The 24,155-nt window shown below is 37.5% G+C and overlaps 1 protein-coding gene across 1 annotated transcript in view; it reads left to right on the top strand.

The window, feature by feature from the left end:
• plxna2 (plexin A2) overlaps positions 1-3,528 on the top strand; it is a 213,707-nt gene extending 210,179 nt beyond the window's left edge. The window contains exon 32 of the mRNA XM_028010799.1: positions 2,902-3,528. Coding sequence (XP_027866600.1) covers positions 2,902-2,997 — 96 coding nt within the window. The 3' untranslated portion in view covers positions 2,998-3,528. The remainder of the gene's footprint in view (positions 1-2,901) is intronic.
• Positions 3,529-24,155: the final 20,627 nt, after the last annotated feature.

Raw genomic sequence — 24,155 nt, 5'->3', positions numbered from 1 at the left:
TACACGATTTTCTCGCTCAGTTGCACATTCAACTTGGAAGGCAGTCCTCCAAACTGATTGTCTAACAAGCTGCTGCTTCAGTAAATCAGCTGCCAATTACAGGCCGATTGTCAGTATAATTTGAACCAAAAGAAAGCAAGCCACAAATTTGTCCTGCATTGTCAGGCCCTTGGTGTACCCAGGGCGCTTTTAGCAAAGGTTACCAAGGTCAGTAAGCTTCCTCCCAAAGCCTAGAGGTCTGGTAAGACCTGAGCTTAACAACGCACTGATTCTTACCTGAACGGAAAGTGAGTGTCTACAAGCTGTCAGCTTGCTGTGCTGTCGTTTTGCTAGTGCAGAGTTAGAGCCGTTTTATACGGTGTAGATCTCACGGGTAGAATCACAGGCATCACACACACACACACACTATTAGATCACAGGAAACGTATAAAAGGAGAAGGAGGGGAATGTGAAGGCATTTATGGAGACATTCTGGTTCTAATGTCAGCCCCTCCTGTGGGAAACTTCAGTCTGACCTTTATGTTCAACTTCCTCTCCCTCTCTACATCTCTGATTGTCTCTCTCTTTATTTCTCTTCCTCCTTTTCTTTTCACTTTTTGCTCATTATCCAGTCAGCTTCCCCTTTGCTCTTCATGAATCTTACACTCTTGCTTTTGCTGCCTCTGCAGTTGCCATTGTCTGATGCTCACACTTACAAATGCGCTTATTTTTCACACACACAAACCACAGCATGTGCACCACTACCCCCACAGTCTCTGGTGCGAGAAAACATCATCAAGTCACATTAATTGGTTTACTCAGAATAACCAGGCCAGAGCAGCACCAGCCTTCTTAAATGGATTTGGGGAGGAGGGCTTCACCTGCATAAAGGAATGCAGATTAATAATGGATTTCACTCAAGCTCGACAAGGAGGAGAAAACGTTATGTCTATTACACCGAGCCGTTAAAGAGATCTTAAAACCGATGAGTGGAAGATGGTAGGTGGGCACACAGATACTTTGTTCTACTTCAGATCAGGAATCAAATAAAGGACTGTGATGCTGAAAAAGGCCACTGCAGATAAAATTTACAGCTTCTCCAGGAGATGTTGAAACTTGTAGGCCATCAAGATTCAAGTTTGAATGAAGAAATTAGAAACAGTCACCTCAAACATAATTAATTTACCAAAGAGGATGAAATATAAAAGATCTGCTTCTTTTGAGGGTTAACAAAAATAGCCTTCTGTACTTATTGGCACCCTCTCTTATGATGTATGAAAATCCTTAGAATGAAAATATGTCTTTAATTGCAGATAATCAGCTTTTCTTCTTTGGTCAGTCGCCTGACATAAATCCTGTAGAAAAGATGCAGAATTGTGGAAACAGAAATGGCCAAAGATCCCTCTGCATGTGCTCCAACTTCATGAAATTTCACAGGATGAGACTAAGTGCTCTCCTATTGGCAAAATTCTGTTCTACAAAGCATCGACAGCAGGGGTGCAATTATTTGTGCCACAGGTGATTTAGCAAAAAAAAACAAAAACAATGATGGCTTAGCATGCCCTCCCCCACCCTCTGAATAAATATACTCAAATTAAAGGGTCGGTTTTTCCTTTATCATCAATGTAGGATTATACCACTTATGCTAAAAAAAATGTCAAAGATTTGAATACCAATAGGTATTCTACACTTCTAAACATAAAATAAGATAAAATAAAAACACAGCATGGATTGTCATCTCTCCTCCACCCCCCAACTTTCATATTTTATGTCATGTACCTAAAAATAATTTACATAACATAATGCAGAAAAAGGCTCTATGAATTATTTTGTTGGAAATATTAATTATTAAGAAAAGCACAGCATTCTGCTAGTTAACAAGAGCAAACAGAAACTGCTGCTATTCAGAGACCATGTGCTAAACTGGGTTGTGGCATTTGAATACAGGACTGCATATCAAAGGGAAAACAAGCATTTGTGTTTCAGTTTGTGTTCAGACAAAGAGGGCTTGCTGTGTACGGTGGTCTCACACTGACAGAGATGCAGCCTGACAAGTTGACACGAGATTAGAGAGTCGAGAGGAGAGAGCGTCCGACTGCCTTTTGAACCCGGCTTGACAAATGTCAAATTTAAAAGATGGAGCTCAGAAGATAAAACATGGAATGATATTTCTGAATTTTTTTAAAGACATGTTCTTTCATGTGATGTCCATATAGGGGCTCATAAATTCAAGCTTGACTCTGCTGTGACACATAGACTGCCTTGCAAAAGTATTTTTACCCTTGAAATTATTTATTTATTTTTTTTTGCAAATTTACAACTGCAAACTTGGTTTTTTATTTCTATCCAAAAAAATGTGGAAAGAATAAGAGATGAGATCTATAATTGAATCAAAGCATCAAAGCAAACGTATAAGTCAGAGTATTAAAGTCCTGACCTTAATCCAAGCAAGAATCTGTGACTAGACTTCAAAAATAAAATAGCAAATGTTTTGTACATTTTCCTATTGAGGTAATAAAGTATATTCTATTCTATTCCACACCAAATTCATACAAGCTTGTTCCATTTTGCAAAAACGAACAGGCTAAAATTTAGTCTGTATTTACTAAGCTGGAAAAGGTGTAAAACTACTATTGGTGATTCTACAAAGTTCCAATTTAGGCAGAAGGTTGATAGAAATATGCACCATACTTTTCTAGCTAAGATCCAGGAACACTTGGGACTTCCTCTGAAAGTCCCTTTAACTGACTATATAATTGTTGAAATACCGAATAGACCTTAATATGGATTAATATGCACAGGCGGGAACTCAATTTACTTTTTTAGGTGGTTATAATATGAAATACATGGAAGTTTATGGTTGTAATGTGGTAAGGCAGTGTTTTTCTCTTTTTTTACCACATTGCTGCCTGTTCTTTGCAGATTGTTTCAGCCCTGGAGCAGGAGGAGCAGGCAAGGAAACAGAGGTTGGCCTACAAGGTGGAACAGCTCATCTCTGCCATGTCTTTGGAGAGCTGAAGGTGAATGCTGCCAAAGCAAAGAAAGGGAGAGAAGGGACTGATGGACCTACTTAAAAGGTCACTACTTACCTCTCATCGTGGGAAATTTCAACCACGGTTTGGACCTGGGACCCCTGTACATCTACAGCCGGACAAACACAACTGCTTTAGTTTGCGATTCTTTTCCCCTGCCATCACGATGAGACTGACACAGAGGCTCTCCAGCTGGAAATAATAATGTTATACATAAGGGGCATTGAGTTTGTTGGTTTCGTTTTCCTCAAAGGATCCTCTCTAGATTTGGCAGGAAATTGCATGTCATGTGGGTGTTCACATGTGGGGGTGTGCATGAGAGTGTGTGTCATATTGAGGAAGACTCGTGTAAGACTGTGAAGACAAATGGAGAAACAGATTTAGCCTCCCAACCCCCATCTGAGCGAGAAATGGAGGAAAAAATGAAAAAAAGAAAAAACGAAGGTGAAAGGCCGATCTCATGTTGGACAGTGTGCACTCAGATTACTCAGATTTTATTTTTGTACTCTGTAAATGTGAATATCATCATCTGCAGTTAAAGAAAAATATCCACAGAGTATCCCTAACTCCATCTTGTAAAGATGCGTCTTATTTCACTCCTTCCCTTTTTGGACTGATGCTTCACAGAACATGTACATGAACAAATGCTGCTCTACATGTGATCAGAAAGGAGATCAAAACAACTTCTGCTCATCATTGGAAATGCGAGTAGATCTTAATTTTGGAGTTGTAGCTTCGACAGCATGCATGAAACAAACTTGAGGCTGATGGCAGTAAAGTGGCTACAGAACTGCTTCGCTCTGCTGTTCTAAGACGCCAATCAGTGTATGTGAATGTATGTTGTTTTTTTGTTTCTTTTTAAATCTTTTAAAGTTTTGCAACAAATATTGGACCAGTTTAAGTGAGATACACTTATACTTGTAGTTGATTCTGCTACGAAAGAGCCGAAATTCATCACGCTGATTCCGATTTGCTTGAGGAGAATTTGTCAGCAGTCTGATAAGCAGTAGCTAGAAGATGATGGGTGAAACAGTTAGTTTCTACGTGCTTTGATTTTCATCACATTCCCCACAAATGTCTCATTTGTGGAGCGTGATCAACTTCATTCACAAAGCATCCCCAAAGTCACGCATCAGGTGTGTAAACATTTCCAAGAGTTTGGTTTCATCAAGTGCCAATGAGTCAGTAGAGATGCTACTGTAGAAGATACCGTCCAACTAATGGCGATGTGTTTGCCCAGACCACAAGAACTCTGTGTGGGTTCAGTTTGACAAAGTGCCAAGAGATCGAAAGTTACTACCGTAACTACGGTTCTATGAATCCCGGATGACCGCCAGAGGCGGTGCTGGAAGCACCGCCTCTGGCGGTCAGTAGGGATGAAATAGAACCTACTGTTTCAGCTTGCTTACTAGTGTGTCAAAATCGGTTTACGCTTTACAGAGGACACGTTTTGGATTAACTTCAAAGCTCAGAAAGCTGGACTGGCGAGTTTTGAAAGGTACGATGTATAAGCAGTAAGGAAAAACCGAAAGGTGAAAACAAAAATCAGATGTATAAAATGGTTCATCCTGTTTGAAAGCGTCCTTGATCAGGCTGAAAACTGTAGATTCCATCCTCTGAAATGCTGATTTATTTTCTTCCAAGACACGTTTGCTTGTTGTTTACATCAAGTACTTGAAAATACGTTTGTACAGTTTTGTGTGTAGAGCGCATGTACCAGGTGGGTGAAAGGTGCTTCTTTTCTTTGTGGCCTTAGATACCTGCCTGCTTAGTGTTCCCTGATCTTACCAGTCCTCCACCAGGGCACGCTTTTTCAGGAATCCTGGCACCAGCACTCAGCTGAGGATAGTGAGATGATCTAAAAAGGAGAGGTGAAGAGGCTATGGCCAGGCTGAGGCGGGCAGCACCTCTCCCAGCACTCGGCTCGTCCGAACCGTTTGAAGAGAAGCGCCGAGAAATGAGAAAGCAATGGAGGGGTAGAATGAGAGAGTGAGCCCCTTTAGCTCTGGTTTCCCACTCTGGCTTTGAAGACGCTCTTTGATCTGAGTCGGTTGCGTGCGCTCTGTGATCAGGAGAAAACATCAAACTAAGAGGCGAGAAGAAATGTCCGATGACGTGAGGCGTGAGGTGCAATTGCTGTGTCATGCCAGTGGGGGCAGCAGTGAGTACGAGGGGTTGGAGTGTGTTGCCTCGTTTGAAAATGCACCTGCTGATGGGATCAGCAATCCCACATAAACAAACAGTGGACAGTTCCCTGTTAAAGTATTGATAATCCTTGATTTTTTTATGTATTTTGTTACTTTACAGCCACAAATTTCAATGTATTTAGTGAGATTTTAACTGATATACCAACTGAAAGTAGTGCATTCAGATTTTTTGTTAACACAAATTGCAATAGTGTGCTCTAAATTTGCATTCAGCCTTCCTCCATTTGCAGAATCATGACTCACTGCATGATTCTGCAAGTGTTTTGTGGCATGTTCCACTTTTGCACAAATACAATCTGCAATTTTTGATCCCTCTTCATCACAGAATGACTTAATCTGATTGAATGAAGTATGAGGTCTAGGTCTGCATTGTGATATCGCCACCTTGTTTTACTGCGGGAATGGTGTGTACAGGGTGAACTACTCTTCCATCAAAGTGGTGCAAGATTAATAATTTATCAATAGGTTCACTCATAAGTTCTGAATCTGGCTTTTTTGTGTGTGTGCCTCTTATTTAATGGTATCAGAGTAAAACAGGTTGAATAGATATTCTACTTTGTGTTGGTATATCACATAACCATTAAAATAAAATACAGGTTGTGGTTGTAACTTGATAAAAGACAAGGTAGACCTTATCTCATATTTTGGGCCTATATCAAGCAGACATTGGACTGAATGATGTCCTAAAAAAAACTAGTATCACACCAGATTTAGGATTCATGATTCAGTGCTGACATTTGATCCTAAAACTAAAGTGTATTTGCTTGAAGAACATGTTTTCTTCTGTGCCACAGGTACAGTTTCACTCTCCGCAGGATAGCTGGCCTTTTGCTGGAATTTTTTATTTTTTTTAAATACCAGCTTAATTAGAGGAAAAGAAGGAGATTGCAATCTGAAATTGAACCAGTTGTTAGTTTATATAAACATACCAATTTTCAAATTTCTTGAAGATAATTTCCCAGAATCTGCCAAATCAAAAATATTTATAGCAAACTAAAATTAAGGGGTAAGGTCACCGTTTTATTTGTTGAGTTTGTTTTGGTATTTATTTGCAAATGCAGTATGTTAATTTTTCAAGCTCCCTAATGGTCTAATAACTGACTCTAGGTACACAGCAGTGCACACATGCGCAGCACACACAGAGAACATGAAGCTTCTTCCTTTTGATGAAGGTGTCTTCCCAATTTCAGCGACTAGAATTGTATCCTCCTCATACCTCACATTGCTTATATGGAGTAATGCTTTCTGTTTTAATGGGACCTTAATGCCTTTTTTTCCTTTTTCCAAGGAGTGAAATTTATTTTGTGACAGAATCCTTCCAGCTGTTCTGTGAGCTACTCTTCCTGTAACACAGGAGTGTGATAAACAAAGTTAGGCTCCAACTGGTTAAGAATGGCTTTGATTTTTCTCTCTTAAAACATTTGTAACCCAGATGTTTCTCATCTGATAGTTATGCATGCGTTTTAACTCGTGCTTTAGTTCTGCCTTGTGTTCCTATTGACATATCGATCTGTGCTATGATTTAGCCTGACGGCAATTCTTCCATTTGTAAATGTCTTAAAATTGCAGCACCTTTTATTGTGAACAGAGATTTTCTTTAGTTGTTGTTGTTATGAAGTGATTGCTTGTTCGTGTTACCATGTTGTACGCTCATTTTAATTTAATTTTAATAAAAGAGAGATTTTTTTTTTTATACCCGTTCTGCAGTGCAGAATTACGTTCGACTGCCAGTTGTGAGAGATGTTTAGAAATGCTCACGAACCTCACTTCAGATGAAGCTGAACAGCTGAAAATGCTTTGTGAAACTTCCTGCTTCCAGTGACTCGTGATGTTCCTTACACAAATCAGAGCATTTTGTTATCTTTTCAGCTTGTTTGCTCACTAAATGGCATCAGACACACAAACTCAAGTCCCAATCAATGTATTACTCTCAATATAAAATGAGTATCCTTCCATTTTAAACACATAATTAAAAAAAAACCTTTTTAGACACTGGAGTACTGTAAAATAGCAATTACTGGCATTGATGATGATAATAATAATGGTTGTCTGTTCTTCTTGTTTTATAAAAGTGTTGTGAAAATTGTAAGAACTTAAAGTATTTAAAAAGTTTGTTCTCTTGGTTTTTTTATTTGCTTTGATTTTGTTATTATAATATATTGTGTACCTATTGTAAATATGAAGCACACCTATTTTGCAAGCCAAGGATTCACTTTGTACTGTTGTTATATATAAATAAACTTTGCTGGTTAAAATTGCATAGAACCAAAATCTGTAATCCTGTCTTTTTTTCTTTTTTTTACATTTTCTTTCTCCTTTGCATTTGAGCAAAATGCAAGGAAATTTGAACATGTGTATATTCCCATAGTTTGTGGTATTCTCTATATAATTACTTAAAATTATATGACATTTTTCTGGTTTTGGTTTCCATATTTAAAGCATTTGAGATCATTTAATCTGCATTTTAGGTACCGTACTTGTTCTCAACTTTACATATGCTTTCTTCATTCTTAAATAAGAACCATTTGTTTGTTCATGGGATGAATGACCTCACTAATTCAACTCAACTCTGTCAAAGACTCAGCAGCATAAATCTGTTGGTTTTCTATGACTCTTCTACAGCCACTTCTACCATCAACTATTGACATAATCTGTTCAAAATAGCAACATTAAAAATGACTTGGCATAATCCTTATGTAGTTCTTTTGATTTTGGAATATGCTGCATGCTTGAAATACAGGAAAATATGCTTTAGATAAGCTTAAAATGCAATTATGCTTCTGTAAATTAATGCCAAAAGTCCTTAATTATTACTGTTGTGACAAGTTGTGGGAACCTTACAAAATGATGGATGCTACAATGATCCAACTTTCTTTGGAACCTTAAAACTTAGAAATTAGTGTATATTTAAGACTGAAATGTGTCCTGATTGTCGGGTCACTGGGTTGGTTTATGACCATTTCTTTGTTGCTTATTTATATTTGAAAGGTCATGTAAAGGAATAACTAAGAAATAACAAAAATGTCTTATGAAAGACATTTTTACTAAGATTTTTTTTTTGCTAAGATTTCTTAGTTATTGCTTTGAAATAACTAAGAAATCTTAGCTTTTTGTCATATTGATACCAAGTTCTTGTTTGTTGGATTTTCTTTAAACCAACAATACTAGATAGAAGTGAAGCTGATGAGAAAAGAGAGCAATAGCTTTCGTTCAAACTGCTTCAAGTGAATTGTTTTGTTGTCTTCGAGATTTATTTTAATATTATTCATAGTCAATAAAATGTTCAAGCACACAGTATATCAAACTACCTATGTGTTTCCGAGTTCATATTTGAAAGAGAAAAAAAGAAAGAAGGAAATCTTGTTCTAGAATGAAATTGCTTCTTTCAGGCACCAAGCTTTAAAATGACCTCAGCAGTATAATACAGAAACAACACAGCAGTCGAAGGCCTGCTGATGTTTCCACCCAAATTGCTCTGACACACTAAAAACCCCTTTTATTTGGATGTGCACAAATTTTTGTTGCAATACCCATTTAAAGGATGCTTTAATCAGTGCAGAAAACAATGCCAAGTGCTGCTTAAGCAGAGAACAATCAACATGAATAATGATTCGCTGGGCAAGCTTCGTATTTTCCTCTCACTGTAGACTCCAAGCTTCCAATTTTCTGTTTTGCTTGATGGTGAAGGGATGTTATAAATGTAGCGTGTGGAAAACCCAGCCAAAATCATTGGAGAGCAATACCATAACTTCCTGTAATTCTGGGAGCTAGCCTTTCGTGCCATCTTGGGGAGTAATGCATTATTTCTACCTACAATGGTGCTAATTTTGAGGACAGATGCACATCAACACATTCTGTCACCTGCATGTTTACTTCCAAATACTCTATCAGCACAGCTTCTTCAATTTGTGTCTACTTAGAAAAGTCTTATCCTGAAAAATTGTTTCATTTTTCTAGCTATCGCACAACCTGCTGGAGATGCTAACTACTTCTCTTACATGTCTTAGAATATTCATGCTCATTCTACAACATTCCCGTTCATTATATGTCTACATGTTAGAAGCCCATGGGGGATTTATAGGCAAAGCAGGAATAAGTATGTGATGCTAAATTCAGGTTTAGCTCAGAAAAAATTCAACCAGCTCTCTTGCTTGCTTAACATATCTAGAATTCACATGTTTTTCCAAAACGATTGAAATATAAGGATCATTTTAAACAGATCTTCTGGGAGACTGAAAGATTGTCTTTATTATGTGCTTCTGAAGCTCAGCCTTGTTCCATCTTAGACTTTGGACTTCAATCCTCCCTTTCAGCTCAGCTCATCCTGGGATGAAGAAGATAATAAAGGATAAAAAAACACTCAGGATTCTAGATGATGTAGATCAATTCTACAATACGAAATGGTGAAAGATTATTCTTTCTTTATACCACCAAGTTCTAGAATACCCAAGTCCAGACCTCGAGAGCTACTATCCTGCAGCCTTTGGTTGCATCTCTTCTCCAACACACCTGAATCCAATGGCTGAATTTCCCCATTAGCATGTCATTAAGCTCCACAGAGGTTTGGTAACGAGCCCTTCATTTGATTCAGGTGTGTTGCAGATGGGACGTTTAAGATAGTTTAACTTGAGGACTGGACATGAGCATAACTGTTATGAATCAAGGCTCAGACCTTTTCTGTTGACAAAGTTGGTTTGTGCAATGTAGTACTGGCAGGGTTCCTGATACTTTTCAATAAGTCTTGGAATATTTTTCCTTACTGACTAAATTTACTCAAATTCATTAATTCATTGAAGGACTTGTAAACATTTTAATCAGTGGTCCAAATAAGGATGGACTTTATCACTCAACTTTGGTGGTGCTGTCAGACTATCAAACAATATGTATTTTATATCTTAAGTCCCTTGGCCGTCCCTCCTTCTGTATTTCCTCTGGGGAAGGTCTAATCCCCGCTGCTTCTAATCCTGCACTGCTGAGACCAATTCAAATCCATGCGGGACTTAACGCCCTGTAATGCCTTTACAAGCAGTTGCGTAAAGCTGACATGCCATTCGTTCTGGGTAGGATTTCCAGCCAGGATTACAAGGCAAATTCAGAAATAATTAATGTGAGTTGGCAAAAGAGGGTGCCAGAGGTGAGTTTTAAAGCTCTTTTTTTTATATTTTCCAATGAAACAATATCTGATGCTTTTCTGAAAATTTTTGCTTTTTTATATGGTCCATGTTTTGTTGTTAAATTTCTGTGAAAGTGTCTGAAAAACAAACACTTTCAGATGGTGGTGGACACTCGCATAAGGCAGACTACAAAGATATAAAAGTGTCATGAAGAGGTGTTTAACTCTTGCTCCATTTATAATGTGGCTTCCTGCTGATGTGTGGTCCACAGTTCACCTCACCTGCTCCTTGTCAACCTCACTTTCATTAGGAATAAACACGTCTGTGATCTCTCTGCATGAATCACAGCCTCTCCCCAATGGGTCCTTTTACCATATACAGTATGTAATATATTTTGTGTGTGAGTGAGGCACATACGAAGTGCTACAAAATCAATAAGAAATAATCTTGAAACCGGTTCTAAGAAATGTGCTTCACTGAATTGCTCACACCTACAAATGGTGTTATAGAAGATAAAAACAGTTTGAAATGTTTTCCTGCAGACGCTGATGAACTATTGAAATGTGGGGATATCAGGATGGCTTGAGTATCCCTTTCTATCAAACCCTGCTTCCTGATTATTAGTTGTTTAAAGAAATCTTGTTTTTCTAACATCATGAAGAAATGTATTGCATTTGAACATCCATTTAGCAGTTTGAAAGTTGTGCAGGGCACTGATCCTCCTGTTGCCTTCTGATGAAAACCCATTTGTTTCTAAATCTGTGTACGTTTGTGTGTGGGTAGATGGCTGAATCTGATCATAAAATTGCTAAATAAGTGCAGGTCATTTGTCATTTTGAAATATATATATTTTTTAATCTTGTGTGTGTTTTACCTCATCACCCTGACATTTCAAACTGAAAAATATGTGTTCTACTACTCAACTACCACTGCAAATCAGTTTAATTGGCAAATGGAACAAAAAACATTTATTTGCCATAAAGTTCCCAACCTTTGCTTTAATTATGCATGAAATAGCATTTAAATTAATGTCTAATGTCTTTGTTGTGAATTTCAGCCTGGGGGAATTACAAATTATAATTTGTCTTAATGACTGCAAATCAGGGTAGCAACTGTTTCTAAAGCTTGCAGGTCAAAGGTCCTCTAGGACCAGAGTTTGACAACTTTGCAATAAGTGGAAAAATACAAAATAATTTCCTCTAAAGCTGGAACATTGTCTTGAAGGAATTAGATGGTTCCCAGCAAGTGCAGATTCTTCATAGTTGTTGTCCTTATAAAGTGTAAAAAAATAAATAAATAAATATTGTTTAAAATTGACCATGCCATTTTAAACCAGTGGCAAACACACTATTTTACAATGTCTTTGAAAATATTTATTTACTGTTTGAATGTATAAAATGGAGACAATTGTATTATAAAGTATTGTCATTGTTGGTCTTCCTAATTTCAGTTTCATGGTCACAGCAGTCTCACAGCTTTTCAAACCTGCAAAGCGAACAGAATGAGGTCAACTTCTCTGTCATTTCCAGATCAGTAAGCTCTGATTATTGAGACAAATCAACGGCAGCAAGTTAGCTCTATCTTTCAGTGATGCACCATATAACAGCGCAGAGACTGGCTTTTAAGTCATTAGGTGATTACATTCTACATCATCTTGAAACAATGAAACATAGAGCAGTTTTTACAAGCAGAGTCACAAACATCCACCATCCTTCACCCAAGTGAAACCGGTGTTTCTAAGCAGAGTTCACAGACGCTTTCCTCCTTCTTCTGTTTTACAGTTTCAGGTTAAAGTAATGCATCATCCAGGAAATGACACCTCAGTTTCCTAAGGTAGCAGTTTCCTGCTGGGGCTCAAAAGTCATCATCCAACAGGAGGATTTGGCTTGGCATTTATGAACTGAACTGATAATGTTGAACTTTATTCGGCAAGACTTAGAAAAGAAAGTTTTACATAGACTGGAGTTTGGTTTGGCCAGTTGAGCTCTTACAGACATTTCCTTTGCTAAATGTGGTGAATCATGAAAAATGGAATTGACTCACCTCAACATACGAGCTGCATTTCCATTACAAATGTGCACAAATCTTTGCTTTTCTGCTAACATCAAAAAACACAATTGTGGTGTTTTCATTAAATAAGAAATGAAATTAAAATCACACATTAATAAGCTTGCTCATGCGATGAATCATTAAAAATCATGGCAGTGATGGATGTAAAGAGTTTCATGAGATATATTCATAATTTAGCTATGGCGCTTATCTATCAGCCATCAAAGGACAACGAGGGGTCTTATTAAGGCATTGGAGTGACAAAGCCCTTATACTTGGGAGCTGCTATGTATGCGGTAATTTGGGGAAATCGTAGTTGCCGATTTTTACAGAAGCACTGCGAATTCAGCATATTTGAATAACAGAGCTTTTTATAAACTTTGTGATGCTGTGAGAGCTCTGGTGAAGCCAGCTGCAAATTGATAAAAAAATCAAATAAAATCCTCCTCCTCCTACCCTCCGTTGCGTTCTTCGTTTGTGCCAATAGCAACATCCGGCTGTTTATCACATGACTCGTGTGATACCAAAAAAGTGTTCCTGTTGCAATTTAGCAAAATACAGTTGAAAATCCACTTCATCCTAGCGCATGAACATTTTTATGAAAAAAGTAGCAGTTGGAATGTTTCCATTAAACAAACTTTGTAATTTCAATTTTACAATTTATGGAAACTAAAACAGATTGTGATACTTTTAAACAAACGATAAAGGCATCACTTAAAACTCACACTCCACCCGGCTGCAGACTGTGATTTGGTTTGTTTAACTGACAAAGCTAATGCTCTGTGTCTTTCTGTGGCCTGTCCCTGTACCCTGACATGATAATGAGGCTCTCTCTCAGCAGGCCTGCTGACAGCCTCCTGTTGTGTGGCCTGATCTCTTAGGACTGAAAAGCAAACATGGAGAGGTGTGGGGCTGGCATTCACTCCACCCCTCCGCCCCAGGTCCATCCATCCACGCCGCGCATGCTTCCAAAAAGTCCAGGTGTTTGTAGTTCTCTGCTATGCAAATAAATGGGGACATTGCCCAAAAAACCGGGTTGTGCCATGAATATAAAGTCAAGAACATACATAATTGTACTATTAATGTGTGTTGGGGTGCACCCATGTGTTGGAGGCCATGCACCCACACATCCACACAGCGAGACTAACTGAACTAACCCTGCTGCTTCCGGGCTCATGGCGCAGGTGAGAAACGGTTGCCAAATTTCCCTAGCCGGTGCGCTCGTTTGCATATGCAGATGTTAATTACCACTGGTGCTTGTATGGGCCAATCAGCAGGCTGCTGGAACAGCTTGTGCACCCCAAGACAGACACATCCACACACACACAGGTCGTTGTTTCCACGGTTACTCCCTCGGCTGATAATAAAGATAATCACCTCCGATTTCCTTCATGGCTCATTTTCTCCTGCTTGCTGCTGAAAGGCCAGGGCGCCGCTGTCTGATTTTCCACGCTGAGCTCTTATCAGTGTGCGGAGGCCGATGGGCCGGGGCGGGGGGGCCAAGTCGATGAACCACCTGCCACACATGCTCACCAGAGAGGACAGATCCTGTTCAGGCAGGGACACGGATATGGCGGGCTAATGTGTGTTCGGTATCATGGTTTAATGTGGTTGGAATAAAAGCCTGGATGAGAGCAGGGTCAGATCAGATGAGATGTGTTATCACCTGGACCTGAATGAGAAAAGATTTTCTTACCTCCTCAGATCAACTCACTCTTCTAAATCAATAAAAGCCACTGGTTTGTCCTACCCCCTTATCACCTTTTGTTAGGTTAAAATGTGATCAGCCAGCTGATTTGTCTGAATAAAACCGTTTTAATGTGTTTTATCTCGGCCTGCTCAGTTAGTTATTATTAACCGTCTGTTATAGCTGCATACAATTGATCCAATTCTCCCCGTCTCACCCTCTCTGCCAGCACCCACTTTTCATTCAGTCTCCCCACACCCCACCCCGCCCCACCCCTCGTGAATCCATTGTCCGGATGGAAACGTGCCTTGGATAGCAAGGCCACGCTTTCGGCTCACTTCTTTGAGAATTATTTAAGGCTTAGGAGTTTCTGTGGAATGAATATTTGATGTGGAGGACCTGAGCGTCTCCCGAAGAGCCCAGAGCAACACTTCACAGAGCGGCTGGGGGTGAGGTGTGTAGAGCTTCAAAACAGACAGCAGAACACACATCACCTCCTCCACCCGTCGCCACACCCAGAAACACCAGACAGTTTCATGTTGAGTTTGCTTTGTGATAGCTGGAGGCCGTCCAGCCTGATCAAAAAATATGTGTCTAAAAATTAGGGTTTCTTTTCCCATTATTCTTATTTTCTTTTGTAATATATTGGTTTTCTTTCATGTCTTTCATAACAAATCACTTCTTAGATGCTAACAGTTTCTCATGACAAAAACCTGAAAAGCAGCACAGACTGGACCATGTTTTGTTCCTTTTTTTACCACAAGAGTGCAGAGTCTCTTTTATTTTTAAATGCAACAGCTTTCCCATTTGCAGCCAGCTTGAGATAGTCCTAAAATAAGCTGATCTTATAGTGCCATCTAATGGTTCTGTGTGGGAAAATCACTGAGTGTTAAAGCAAACCTGGAAACAGAGATACAAATTTCTGTAAATGAAAGATTTCTGCAATGCATTTATATTGTTTTAGAATAAATAGAAGCATTTTCCTTCATCACAAATGTAGGTGGACAGACTATATTTTTCAAATATTGTTTCTATAAAATCATACAAAAGGTTTACAATTAGCATTAATAACCATTTTTGGTAGAAGTTTGATTAATGGTAATCTGGCGTAGAGATTAATCAGGCTGATAATTAGAGCCATTTGAGCGGTCTAAATGGGCAAAATTAATTTTAACAGATCTTATCTGATTGTGTGTTGTTTTAAATATGCACAGTTTCTCATGAGCAACTGTTATCTTTAAGATATTTATAAAAACAGAATAAAAAAACAGGACACGACAAAAATGGTATAGTTCTAGGTTGTTTTTCTTTCTTTCTTTCCTTTGTTTTTTTTTTTTTTTTTGCTCCTCAACTGTTCTTGAATTTGAAATGGACATTTGTTTTACCATTTCTAGAATGAGTTTGTGTCACCACAAAGTTATTGCAAAGCAACTGTAACACCAGCAAAAACAAGCATACACTTAGCATTAGCATGTCTGGAAAGTTCAGACATTATGCTATTCAAAATAGCCAATGACAGCACTACACTTAAATGTTCTTAATTTAAATGTTACTCTTTCATTTTATTTTATGAGGACCCCTCAAAAAGAAAACAATTATATGTATGCATAAATAAATATATACTGTATATACACAATTTTTAAGTAAGTCACGCCCTTGTTAGTAACACGTCACACATTTTGGAATTATATTTGTAAAACTAAATGAATATATAAAACAATGAGTAATTTACCCTTTGGTTTACAAATATGCGCTACATTGTTGGTGTAACACATTAAAGGCCAGTAAATTATATACTGAAGTTGACTGTAACATCACATTTGAATACAATAAGACTTAGTCTGACATATTCCCTGAATGTAAGAGTACATGGTCTAACACATAATGCATGAACATGAAATACCAGCTGTGATATGCTTTTTGAAGTATTATACGATCTGGAATCCATCCCGTGTGTGTGCTTTCTTCTGCATCGAGATGAACACGTGTTGAAAGAAAATGTGGAGAAGGGATTAAAAATCCTTGGGTTGTGATTCAAAACCCTTTACACCCTGAGCGTTCACAGTCCTCTTGTCCTTGAGAATAAATCACTTCAAGATGTCTCCCAATCAGAGCCAATTAGGGCTAGTAGCATGCCTGCAGAGTTTGCCCTTTTCAAAAAGAGGACATAATGAAGCTGAGGACGGAGAAGGCAAATCGCTTAGAGAACAATGAATTTAGGTATTTAAGTATTCTCCTCCGAGGTGCAGTTCTCCAAAGTACCATAAAATGTTGACATGTTGTCTAACTTCCTGAGTTCAGAGAGAATATGTCCAAGATTAGGTATGCCTGGTTTTCTGCTCGTGAAGTACTTACATTTGCTTTGTGAATTGGGTTGAGTCTGCAGGGACTGAGTTTCTGAACAATAGGAGGAGGCTCCCATCAGAGGGGAGTGCTTAAAATGAACATATGTACGGGATCAACAGAGAGTCAGGGAGAATGAGAAGTAAAGCAGAAGAAAGTATAGGTTTGCTCTTTAGAACCGGTCTGAGAGAAAAACATAAAAAAAACTTATAAGAGACACATTGGTGGATATTTTTTAAAATCTACATTAAACTTTACAAAATGTAAAGTAAAATGTACAAAATGTAATTCTTGGTAGGATATGTCAACTAAATGTCAACAATATTTTCTGGCATTCTACTTTTGATTTTGGTTTTGATTGCAGTATCATGAAAAGCACACACTTGATTTATATTTCTTCTCAAAATGATAAGTTTGTCAAGCTGTTCTCACAATGCAAGTTGTATAAAACTATTGTATTCATTAATCAGCATAATCTATTTCTCAGTACTTTACACTGACTTTACATAGGATAATTATAATTATCTGATGTGGGTGTTCTTTGCAGGGGAATTCACACAGACTTGTGGAAACAGGAAAATAACAGAAAATATTGGCCAGTAGGATGATTCTTAATTTTGGTAGTGTGATTCAGATGGTACAGTTAGACACAGATGCACACAGTGCACTTCTGTTGCACTGTGTGCAGATAGAACTGTATCCACAGTTCTATCCAATTTACAGAGAAAATCTCTCCTTTCTGTCTGTCTTTCTGCCATCATCTCTGTTTAAGACACTTAGGCTCACTAAAAGTCCTCCTCACTACTCCTAGCATTTTGTCCTTTTAGGAGCTCTCTCAAGGCCTCGGGTATTTTCTGAATGTCTTTTATCTTTCTGAGATAAAAATCTAAGAAAAATTTCTAGGAATATTCCTGAAATAACCTCACTAGGAGCTACTTTTATTCTTAGCATTCTTTGAGAATATGGGCCCAGCTAGACCTCAATCTGATAGAGCATCTTTGATGCATTTCTAATTTCATTTTTTTATTTTTCCTGGACTAACGTATTTTCCCAAATACTACGGACTGTCATGCTTTTAAATAAACAAACAAACCAGTTCAGATCAAATTAGAAGCGTGAACAATTTACACGGTTTTGCCAGAACCTGCCAGAAGGACAAATTACCTGTAGAAGGTAAAACGAGATGGAAACATGCTCTGTCTGGCAGCGTCAACATCATTCACATGGTTATCTTCTGAGGCTGTCTCAGTCCTGCACTGCTTTACTGACTTCATTTTTAACAGATTGACAGAAGTCGATGAATATTATGTGAAATAAAGACTGTCACCTAACATGGTATTATATAAAGAAATAGAATCTTATCCTACGAAAGCTGAATAAAGTAGCTCTTTAGTTCCCCCTCAGATGTAGATTTGGAGTGTTTAAACCGTCACTGAGAATGTGGAAAATATTATTTAGAGCCCTGACTGTTTCGCTGTGTTCAACTAATTGCTGAAACCATCAAGTCAGAGCACCCTGGTGCTGCCCATCTATTATATTAATGAAACTCTTGGCCAACTCAGTCCTGTTTCACATGCTCTTATGCAACGGGCATGAAAATCAGGCCATGAAGATCGTGCAATGACTCTGTGTTTGTCTTTCATAGCTTTGGGGTCATCGGTGGGTTTTTCCTGTATCCTTCGGAAGACAAATGATAGGCTGGATGCTCTTCTGTTAAGAGACAACAAGTGAAACACAGAACAGTAGGAAGCAGAAACATATTTATATCTTAGTGTGATAATAGATGGATTAAACTGGGAAGTCCTGATGGTGACATTGCATGAAAATTTAAGTCTTTTTCAATTTCCTTTCAGAAAAGTAGGAAAATATAACGCAATATGCACACAGTTTCCTCAGCGACACTGAAACAAAGGCAGGAAAATCTCCCAAATCCTACAAACATAGTTTAAAGCTTTATCTTTATCACATATCCCATTTAAGATTGTTCTTTTCCTGATTGCATGATGAAAATACATCCTTAATAATGTGGCACATATTGAAACCTCACAAAGTCCAGACCTGCATTTCTAACGGCTCTGTAAAACACACAACCATATTTTTTTAGAAATTCTGGACTTAATTAAGGAAAATTTCAATTTAAAAAATATTCAACTTTTTCTCACACTTTTGTGCTCTTCATTGGTCAAACAGTCTCATGGGATTTCAACATCTAATATTTCCCGGAGAGAACAAATAAAAAGTAAGTCACCACAATTTGTATTATCCTTACATCCATATATTTATGAATCGGATTGACAGCACAGGTAAACATGTGTAAAAACGTTCAAATTAAATACATTTTTTTTTAATATATTAGCATAATCTCTCACATAAATACCCCAGTAATCTCATTAAAGATATTAAGGGAGCAAGCCTGTGGTTCAGCAAGGGCTTACAAAAGGGCTTCAGTCACCAACCCCAATGTTAATGATGATCGTTTATAGTATTACTAAAAGATAAAAAGGTGTTAATTTTATCAATTACTAATGGGATTGAGACCTTGTTCTGGCCAAACTGGCCGTCATGATTGCTTGCTTCTCATTGGTCCATGTTTAATTTTTTTCCTTTTTCTAAGTTGGAGAGAAACTACTGTACATCTTAACTCCTCAAAGTTTACACAGGTCAGGAATCGAGACAAAGAATGTGGTTAATATTTTTACTTCATTTATTTATAACCTTTATTTCACCACTAAAATCCTAATGAGTTAAAAAATCTCTTTTGCAAGAAAATCCTGGCCATGACTGGCACAAGCGCACAAAAATAACACAACATTCACAGCAAAAAAAAAAAAAAGAAGTTAACACCGTCATAAATAATACTAATTCTGTTCAGTACAGGCCTGAACAGAATTAGTAGAGCAGCCAAAGCAGTTCTACTAATCTAAAAGCGTTTTCACTAGTACACAAACAGAAACAGCTTTTCTCCAGATTAAACTTCAAACAATGAGGGCATTCCATCTATGTTTTGTTACATGTTGAACACATGATGCTTGTACTTTGATATATTTCAGAAAACAATACTGACTTATATTGCATGTACGTAATGGAATGGGTAACAATGGAAAAGTAAAACCATGTTAGAATCAGAGTTTATTGGACCGATATTTTGAGATTCGTCACTGTTCAGCTTTTGGCAGGAAGGACTGACAGTTGGAGGCTCAAGTGAAGTTTTTGACAGTGCTGTTAATGGCAAATAACTGGGCAGTTTGGAGAGAAAGGGGGATTCTGGTTCTCTTCTCAAGACTTTATAAAAATTAAGACTTTATGAAATTTATGAAAATATAGTTTTTCACTAATATGTTCAGATGGCAGTCCTCCAGTTTTTCTGTGCTTCAAGCTGCAATTGAGCTTTTAGAGCTACATAATATTATGAGTTCCAGTCATCATCGGAATATCAATATTTGCAATGTTGCAACATATTTCTTCGCTGACAATTTTGACACATGATGTAATATTTCAAGTAATGCCTTAAAACTCTGGATGTCGGTTATATATCTGGCCAGTTGGAGGGACTTCATGCCAACATCAGATGCATAAATTTAGCAGCTGAGATTATAAATATCACAGAATTTTGGGAACTTTGGAATAAATAAAAATCTTATTTTAACATAACATAACATAACTGTTATCAACAAATAAATCTCTTCTTGCAATGAGGAAAACAATGGAAGAGATACAACTGAAAGCCTTTGTGATTGCAAATAACAATGAGACTTCTGAACATAAGACAAAAACAAGCATACAGACATAATTAATTCTTGAAATATGTAATACAATTTTTTTAAATGTTTAATAGTTCATAATTAAAATGTTATTTAATCTGTAAAAGGTTAGAACAGCTGTAAAGTTCTTTCTTTTCTCTGAAACCTGGGGGTTTTCAACCCTATAAATCTGTTACTCCCTCTGGTGGAGGATCTAATTACTACAAGTGGCAAGTGCAAAAACTGACAGAAAAAACTCAAAGTGTGTTTATTGTGTTACTTTAGGTATGTTTACTTTACATAAGCTTTAAAGGGTATTTATTAGATATATCATACAAGCTGCTATTTGGTGAATTTGATGTAATTTTGACATTGCTTTTAAGCTGAAAATTACTTGCACTCCTTGCAGCTTAAGGTTTAAAGTATTTTTTTATTTATTTTTGCAATGTATTTATTCTTTGGAGAGCCCCAGTTCATACTTGACTCTGATGGGTGATGGCAAGAAGGCCTTCCAAAAGACTGAAAGTTCATCACCCAAGAAAAGCTGTGAAAATAAGCTGTGAAATCAGGCAAAAAGCTGGCCAGTGATTATAAGAAAAGTTAGATTGCTATAATGGCGGTGCTTTATTATATTTTGACAGTTGCTCATTTCCCATCAGAAACAAACTTCTTGGCAGAATTAAGATAATTCTGAATCAAAATTTGCCAGACATATGAGTAATTTTAGGCTTAACAGTGCATACCAAAATAAATATAACAACATGTAGCTTCATCTAGACTTTGAAATGCCTGAAAACAAATACTGATTAGAATCTGAACTCTATTGTAAAACCTCAATTTGAAATGTATCAGTGTAATTATGTAATAGTATCAATATTTAGATACATTACAAAGTCTTTCTATTTGAATAATTGCAGAGACGTTTATCTAGATTAAAGGGTTAGTGCTCAGAATTGGTGATCTGATGATCTGATGGTTCTTGAGTTCTTTAGTCCTTTTATTCTCGATAGGGCAGGAGAAAAGAAAACACTTAATGTTCTCAGTGGGCTCAGTCCTTGGTAAGTTGGCTCATTTCAGGAGGCCTGAGCACTCCTGAAATGAGGGCAGAAGACAGCCAATGTTTTTTTTCTTCTGCTTATATCACCCACTGCAAAGCTGGGCTGTCAGCTGCTGACTCTAACTTTAACTGGAACCGTGGACTTTGGTCCATAGAGAATGTGATCAAGCTTTTTAGCAATAAACAGTCCAGTTGGGTTTGGCCGACATTCTAAATTCTGTCTCTGTTCCTTTCAATTCTCGTTGCATAAGACCACATATTTTAGTCCTGAACAGCATAAACATATAAAAAAAGAGGAAGAAAACAAACAAGTGAAAGAATGTCCTTGAGGGTCAGAGTTCCTGCTTCCATGTGCTGATCCTCGTGATGTCCTGGCAGTACCCCTCCTCGCCCCCTTTGCTACAACACAGGGATTCTTTGTGTATTTTAATAAATAAAAGCTAAATCCTAAAATACCAAGATTCTGCTTACAGATATGCTGTCCAGAGTTTTGCTATTAACTACAGTGGCTTCCAACAGTATTCATTCCCCTTGAACTTTTTATCACTTTGTATGTAAACAATGTGATGAAATAGAAAATTATACATGATTCAAAACCGTTTTTACAAATAAAAAACTGAAGAGTGTTGTGAAAAAGTATTCACCCTTAATGTCAATATTTTGTGGAACTATCTTTTGCTGCAATTAGAGCTGTCTTCCTGTTTAAAACAAAACATATTCATGTGTTAGAGTGGCCCTGTTGAAGCCCAGACCTAAACTAAAATGGGAAGCTGTGGCAATATCTGGAAGCTACTGTTCACAAGCGCTCTCTGTCTAATCTGATTCAAAAAATTCAGTTACTAGATGTGGAAAGCTGGTAGAGACACTAAACCACTAAAAGACTTGCAGCTGTAATTGTAGTAAAAGGTGGTATTGACTGAAAGGGTAGAGGGCTAGGGGTCTGAATACTTTTGCACATTGCACTGTCCAGTTTTTTTGTATAATTTTCATTCTATTTCACAATTGTATTCTGCTTTGTGTGTGTCTTTCACATTAAATTCCACTAAAATATATTTATGTTTTTAATTGTAATATGACAAAATATGGAAAAGTTCAAGGGGTATGAATACTTTTGCACACCAGTTTATATACTTAGGTGATCCTTCTTTGGGAAATAAGACAACATGGTAGATTATTTTTTAAATAAATGTTGCATGTGTCAGAAGACTAATCATAGTCTGAAAGTGAAGCCATTTGGAATTATATGATATATTTCTAATAACTAAAATTATAAAAACTGATTACTTAATAGTTGATTTAATTTGTTTAATTTAAAACAAAATTTTTCTGTAGAAGAACTTAGCCATTGAATTGGTTAAATTCTTCTACAAAAAAATATTTGAGCAGGTTTTAGATCTCTGAGTTTTCAGTCTGTAACTCTGGAGCAGCACATGTCCATGTGCATATGTGCTGTTAACTCTCTTCATCACACTCTGAAACACGTCAGGTTACAGACTTGGTGTTTTCCTCCTAACAACTCGTGTGATTGTTCAATGAACTAAGCACATGTGCGGCGTGCACATGTGTGTGTGTCTGTGTGTGTCCTTCTGGGGCTTAGTAATGACTCACTGCTGGCTGCTCGTCGTCTGTCCAGAGACAGACAAAAAGTGTGTCCAGGCATTTTGAGAGACGCCATGTGCTTTTCTGGCTCAGCTGTAACATGCTGGAGAGAGGAAGAGCCGGCCCCGATGAACAGATGAATCTCCAAGAGAAATTTAAACAGAATACATGTGTTCCATTGTTGTAGATGTCAGCCGGAAGACTGGAAAGTGAACATTGCAGGTCTAGAGTAAAAACTATCTTCCTGTATACACTCCTTATGTTTATATGCTCTTTGCTTCAACCACTTTGGGTTTTTATCTTTTCCTTTTTCTTTCTTTTTTATCTTCTTTTAGCTTGCTTTATTAGAATTTTTGTTTTTTACATCTTCTGTCTTCTTACTTTGTTATGCACTTCCAAAAGTCTAATGCTTGCAATTCACAAAATCAGTGCTTCTTAAATTTCATGTAGAAAGCCACCCCAACCTTTCGTATTATTTTAGCAGAAAAGCAAAAAACACGTTATTTTTTTAATTTGTGCTGCATATTTAAAGGGTGTGGTTTATTTGTGTGTTCTTTAAAAGTCACACTCTTGAAGTGCCAACTTGGAAAAACACAGTACTCATGAAGTCTTCCAAGTGACGAAGTTGGAATTTTGTCACCATCTAAAACTAACATGACTGCAACACACACAGCTACAGTAATAAACTGTTTATTTGTTCCTCTTTCAGTTTGTATCCCACTTAATGCCACTTAATGACTTTCTGTTTCTATCACAAAATCCCCCATCATCAGCCATATCTACCGATGATGGTGGCCAAGCAGACTCCACTGCAACCAGTTAAGTCTAATGAAATAAAAAAAAAATCATACATTATAAATATAAAGGATAAATAAATAGATTAATTTTTGTGCAAGTCCCAAAGCTTGGTTCTCCAATCTGGACCAAATTATGTTTTAGTTTAAGTCATTAAAGCCACACCCAGTCCTGAAGACTTCCTGATGTATAGGAAGACTTGAACATCAGTCTAACAACATAAAATATGCATGAAGATCTTAAAAAGCAGCACATCATGCCCTAATATAAACTAATTCAAGAACACATGATGGCAAAGTCATTTACATTTATCAGTCTGGAAACGGCTTCAAAATAAATATTAATGTTTGGGATTATAGTGCGACAGACTGGCGACCTGTCCAGGGTGTACCCCGCCTCTCGCCCGGAACGTAGCTGGAGATAGGCACCAGCAACCCTCCCGACCCCATTAGGGACAAGGGTGAACAGGAAATGGATGGATGGATGGGATTATAGTGAATCAAAGTGAGAGTCATTATCTACAAAAGGAGAAAACGTCAAGCAGCTGTGAATC

This window comes from Xiphophorus couchianus, chromosome 24 (genome assembly GCF_001444195.1).
Source record: "Xiphophorus couchianus chromosome 24, X_couchianus-1.0, whole genome shotgun sequence".
Lineage (NCBI taxonomy): Eukaryota > Metazoa > Chordata > Actinopteri > Cyprinodontiformes > Poeciliidae > Xiphophorus > Xiphophorus couchianus.
Note: the sequence above shows the minus strand (reverse complement) of the source record. Positions and strands in the feature narration are given on the sequence as shown.